The sequence below is a fragment of the Stegastes partitus genome, unplaced genomic scaffold (genome assembly GCF_000690725.1).
Source record: "Stegastes partitus isolate 25-593 unplaced genomic scaffold, Stegastes_partitus-1.0.2 Scaffold4, whole genome shotgun sequence".
Taxonomy (NCBI): domain Eukaryota; kingdom Metazoa; phylum Chordata; class Actinopteri; family Pomacentridae; genus Stegastes; species Stegastes partitus.
This window is the reverse complement of record NW_007577735.1, coordinates 523,770-529,769: the sequence shown is the minus strand read 5'-3', so window position 1 is coordinate 529,769 and position 6,000 is coordinate 523,770. Positions and strand designations below refer to the sequence as shown.

General features: G+C 45.4%; 1 protein-coding gene across 1 annotated transcript; it reads right to left on the bottom strand.

Moving 5' to 3' along the window:
- Positions 1-1,773: 1,773 nt before the first annotated feature.
- Positions 1,774-4,986, bottom strand: emilin3a (elastin microfibril interfacer 3a). Its single transcript, XM_008279092.1, has 4 exons — positions 4,835-4,986; positions 4,573-4,692; positions 3,933-4,456; positions 1,774-3,719 (listed from the first exon to the last, which is right to left on the bottom strand). Exons 1-4 carry the CDS (start codon positions 4,984-4,986, stop codon positions 1,774-1,776), a joined length of 2,742 nt encoding a protein of 913 aa, XP_008277314.1.
- Positions 4,987-6,000: the final 1,014 nt, after the last annotated feature.

Here is a 6,000-nt window from a genome sequence, read left to right as displayed (position 1 = left end):
TGTGATTTGGACGCATGCTTTGGTCAGTGACAGTCTGCAAGTTGTGCAGGAACTGTAACTCAGAATCGGATCCATGAGTGAGCAGTGAAGAGAGTCAGAGGAGACAAATTCACCAGAGCCCCGACTGCCCTTTCTGTCCAAGTGTCTGGTTGGAAACAAACAAGATTAATGTGTTGTTGTCTGGGCTTGTGTGAGGTGTGAACTTAATGGAGACACTGGAGGAATACAGAAAAGAAATAAGTATACCCAAACTGTGACAGAGATGTGACAGATTCCCAAAATAATGTGGGACTCGTGGTGACAGAAATGTGTATTGTTTCGTGCATGGGCTTATCGGTAGTTATTTCTCTTTTAAGGCTCTTATCATATAACTTTAAGTAATAGAACAGTAGTTTGTAGGCTATGTGTGAAATGTTGCTTCTGCAAGCAGCCGAGTATCTCTCTCTTCCTCACACTTTCTATATGTGCATGTGTGGACCTGCATCATTACCTAGGTGTATATATATATGTCTCGAGACTGCTCCATCACTCAGCCCCTCAACCAGCATAAATTTGGTGTATATCTCCCGTCTGCCCTCCTTTCCTCCCTGGCATTTCCGTAGTTATTATTCACAACATGTCTCCACCTAAAACGTTTTCACACAGCAGTGGACTCATCTCCCACATTGCTGTCATTTTAATGGTTGTTTGTCCGATAGGGGAACAGGAGCTAACAGGGGAGGGTTATTAGCAAGGTCACCTCTCGTCCTATTGTAACGTCCACTGAGAACTGTTCTTCAACTTGCGCTGGTAGATTTGTTGCCCAGAGAGAGAGAGAATGAGATGTAGGCTGCTGCTCTGAATTGCTCCTCTGCTGTCTTTCTATTTCACCTTGGCAATAATGCAGATTTGTAATTTTCTTCTGGCAAGCATAGGGCTGTTCCCTTGAACTTGTTTTTTTTTTTTTTGGAAGGGAATCTATCATTTACACTCAGCGTACTCAGTCCTCCTTACTCCCCTGATGCATTAATGCTTCTCTATTGCCCTCTTGTGGTTTCCACACTTTATGCATCAACACTTCTCACCTATAAAATTAAATATGACTTTCTAAACTACAGGTTGGCGTTGCTAAAGTCTGATTCAGACACAAGACGAGCCTTTATCATATATTTGTGTTTTAGCATCTCTTGTCTGAAACATGTTGACCAAGAAAACATCAACTCCAAAGAAACTTGTTTATTGAGTTGTCAGTACCGAAAACCTTCAAAATAAACTGTACATAGCTTGAAATTCTAACATTTTATTCAGGGTTACAATGCCCAAAAGCTGGAGCCATATAAAAACATAACATCTTGATTTCTTCTAGTCTAGACAATAAGAAAAATCAGTACAAAAGCTTAAAAATGTAAACATTGTTAAACAAGTATTCATACAAAAAAAAACAAAACCTGAAAGCTTTAGAGAAAGAGTACAGTAAGACAGATGCAGTCATTTACCTCTCCCTCAATCACGGAGACTGTATATTATAGACACTGACAACAAACACTTCATCTTAGCACCTTATTGGTTGAGTTTCAAGATTCTGTTATGAGTGCAGTCAGAATTAGCTGCCTGTTTTTATTTTCATTTTATGTTGTAAGCTAACAAAAGTAATCCGTATTTCAGTGCAGGTTCAAAACCTTTGCATTTTACAGTTCAAATAAGAAAAAGGAGTTTTAGTGGAACCCCACTACACCTGCAGAATATTTACCCCATTTTGTTGTTCATTTTAAAACTTTGTCCCTATGAAGTGAACTAATTCAAAGTGAAGGTGTCCCCTCGTCTCAGCTCTGGCTTCATCTCTAAGCTGTGTTGTGTTGGCTCTACCTTGGAGGTGCAGTTTCTCAGTTCACCTTTGAGCTCAGACAGCTGCTGAGCATGGCTTGAGAGAGTCCCATTGACCTGCAGGAGAAGACCATTCGATTGTCTCTCCAGCTCCTCCCTGATTCTCTCCAGGTCCTCGGCCAAGTAATTCAGGCCCTTACACTGGTCCTCCACACTGGCGACACGCCCTCCAACCTCAGTTACCTCTTTATGGACCACCAAAGCTCTGCTCCGGCACCCTCGGACCTCTTCGGCCAGCCGCCTCTTCATCTCCTGCAGCTCACCCTTAAGTCGGGTCAGTCTGCGCTCACCTGCCCCAAGCATGGAAGCCTGATGTCCAACCAGCTGGACCACACCCTTTATTTGCTGAGCCATGCGAGCCTCTCTCTCATGCCAGGTGCTGTTGGCTTGACCCACCTGATGGACCACCGTCCCCAAGGAGTGCTGAAGGCCTCTCAGGGTGTGGTTGACAGAACGAACATTGAACTTGAGGAGTGTTAGCTCTCCCTGGATGGGTGAATCTCGCTCTCCTTGCTGCTGCTGGTCCCTTTGGGCCAGATGCTTTAGGATATTTTGCAGTGTATTATTGAAGCTATTCAGACGGTCACCTTGCAGGTCCAGAGCCTCCTTCACATTTTGCTCCTCTGCAAGTTTTTCACTCGGTGCAGCCGAGTCTCCCTGGATGGCAGATTTTTGAGGTGAGGAACAAGAAGAGGTGCAGATACTCTCGAGACTGTTGAGCTGCTTTTGCACTCTGTCCACGTCCACCTCGAGTCTCCCTCGGAGGGACTCCAGCTCTGTCTCCAGAGTGGGAACAGCATGACCTTCCAGCAGTGCAGGAGCAGTGGCATTACCCAGCTCTTCCAAAGCTGTCAGTAACCGGCCCTCCAGAGCCCTCAACTTACCCTCCAATCTGGCCTCCAAGCCCTGTCCTGTCACAGCTCTGTCTAGGACACCACTCTTCCTTCCAGACTCATCACTTTTAATTTGACCAGTCAGGTTTAGCTTGTCCTCCACATATGCCAGACGGCCCTCCAGCATTCCCTCTATGTGGTCCTTGTGTCCACCCAGCTCCACTCTCAGGTGCCCCTGGGATTGGTTGAGACCTGCCACTGATGTTTCCAGCAGCTGCACCCTATCATGCAGTCCAGTCATTCTACCACAGCAGCTTTCTGTAGCTTTTAAACCATGAATCTGTGAGCGCAGGTTTCTCAGCTCTGTTCTCATGTTTGTGGTACTTTCCTGCAGGACATCTTCCATCTGCTTCTGCTGTTCGCCTTGTTCCCTTTGGCACTGACGGCTTACATCCCCAGCTTTCTCGTCGCATCGGCCCTCTGCGCTTTCCACACGCTTCTCAAAACCACCAAGAATGTCAGTCCTGGCTGCACTTAGTTTGGCATCCATTAGCTTCTCCATAGCTTTCCCAAGATTGCCTGTGGAGTCTGATGCACCACCTTCTCTATTTGAAATCTTTTTCAGTGCTCCATCATGCATTGTCACTGCTGATTTGAGCTCCTCCAGCTCTGCTGTCTTGGCTTGCAGCCCTGTCCTGAGCTCCTCTACCCTTTTATTCAGTTCTGTTAGGCCTGGAAACACATGTCTGCCGTCTAGACCCTCTGTGTCAGGGCCTCCACCGGGAATTTCTACAAACCCGACAGTGGATGGACTAGAGGCTACAGCTGGAGCTGGAACAGGACCAGGGGCAGCAGAGAGCAGAGCAGACAGCATCCTGTTTGCATCCTCTCTTAGCGAGGCTCTTAGACTATCTTCCAGTCCATTGACAGTTGCTCTCAGGGTCTCCAGACCCTGGTTTAGATGCCGCACATCCTCCTCCATTCGAAATATTCGCTCCTCTGTTTCACTGTCAATAGCTTGGCCTAAAGAGGGAAAAAAAAGTTAATAATGGAACAAACTTAGTGAACATAAATTAAAGAACTAAGATCACATTGATCACATTCACAAAAGAATAAGATAAATCAGTTTTTCAAAGCAGATTGTTTTTTATTACTTTATAAGGAAGAAAGTGTGAGTCTGCAAAATTTGGTCACTTATTAAACCCAGTTATTTGAGAGTTTGGAATTAGGACACACCTATGTTCTCCTCCTCGGGCTGTTCACCACCAGAGGGAGGAGGAGGGATTTCCTCTGGTATAATGTCCTCCGGTCCTTGGCTGTGCTCATGTTCATGTTCTTGGATGTTCTCTGTGTGATGTGGCTCCTGGTGGTCTGGCATTTGCTCTGGTTCAGATGGATAAGGCTCAAAAGAAGTGTCTGGGAAAGAGGGCGGAGGCCCAAAGTGACGCATTGGGTAGGAGCTGAAACTGCTGGTTGGTGGTCCTTTGGGTTGACTCCATGGGTTCGCTTTCACAGCAGTGTTAATAGGGGGGCCTTTGAACATCGGACCCTTGAACATGGGACCTTTGTACTGTGGACCCTTGAACGGTGGGCCCTTCATTGGTGGGCCCTTGAATGGTGGCATCATTTTCATGGGGTAATGGTAAACTGGATGTCCTTCCATACAGCCATAACCAGAATACCCAGGACAACAGCGCCACTCCAGCTCTGTGACAGTTTTATGTGCCACCTTGTGAATTGGCTTGTACAGCAGGCGATACCTGTTGGGGACATCCAGTTATTGGTAAGAAACCTACGCATGACTACAGCTTTTTTTTTTCTGTAATCCTGAAGTGATTTAAATGTATATTTATAATAAGAGTTGTTGTTTACTCACAAGAGAGTTGGACATTTTTGTCCCCAGGAGCATTTGTTGTACTCAGCTTTTACATAAGGGGCTGCTCCATCCTGCACAGTGAAGGACACTGTTTTTTCAGTGACGTAGGCACAGTGGTTCCTTTTGGAGTGGAAATAAAAGATGACAGAAGAGAAATAGGACAAATTAACGTGACTTATAGGTGGCTGTAAAAATAAAAAATATGGCAACTCAAGTAAAAATGTAAATTGAGGTGACAGAGAAAGAGAGAGACGGAGCTTACTTGTGTCTGCTGGTGGGTTTTCCTTGGTCATGGTGTTGACTGAGCCCAGTTTTATACTGGTGAAACTGGAATGGTCTGTAGTACTTGGTTTCAACCAGTGAGAAAAACAGAGCCATGAACACAAAAGGACTCACAGCAGTTGCAGAATGCATCCTTGAATATCCACCTGTTCGGGTAAAAGTGTAGTGAAGAAAAGTCTTCAAACTGAGGTGATGGTGATGTCAGAAAAGAATAAGGTATTCCTCAATCTAGCGTAAACAACACCTTAAGTATTCCACTCCTTTCGCTTGTGAAGGTTTTTAAATTCCAAGGCCAACACAAGATATCGCAAAATGCACAAACTTGGGAAAAAAAGGCTGCAACAGAAAAAAAATAAAACACTTCAGTCTCTGCAAGACAACCTTTTTGGCTGTGCTGTAGAGCAGAATGCCACCCTGTGAATGTTGACCCTGATGCTGGCTGTGGCTGTGGCTGTGGGTGTAGTAGACTCTGTGCGAGTGACAACAGTCCACTGTGAGTTTGGGGGACTACAGACGCCACTAATAGGGCCCCACTGGCACCATCTGCATATCTCCTCCCACTCAGCCTCCTCAAAGTAACACCAGCGTGACGCTGGAGGAGAGAAGGGAGCCCTCACCGTCACAGTCAGGGTTATTCCTGTTGTGCTCTGTGATATTCAACTCTAAAGAAAACCCAGTTTTTTATTAGACATCTAGTCTGAAGGCAGCCTCTACCAGTCAGGACTGAGGCTGAAGTCCCATGAGCTGTTTTCCCTCTGTGACATCACGGCAAACCAAAGGGGAAACAGTGCATCACCTCCACAGTACAACACCCAGCCTTGTCCTATAATAAGCAGTCTCAGGATGGAGTTATTTATTTGGTCTTTGCTGTATGAAGAAATTCTATTTTCTGTTGTGTGTGAGAACTTTAAATGTAAAGGCAAGTTGTTCAAAGATGAGATTTTTATGTCACAGCTGAATCCCATATAGCTGCTTCATCTTCAGAGTACTGTGTGTGCTGACTCACTATCCCACTGCCATGTCTTACTGGAACACTTGAACTGAACAGAGCTGTTGCTGGTAATTGTGCTTTTTCTTTTCTGACAAACCAAAATGTCTACCGTGGGGGGAAAAAAAGGCCTAAAAGTAGAATAACCCTTGTGTCAC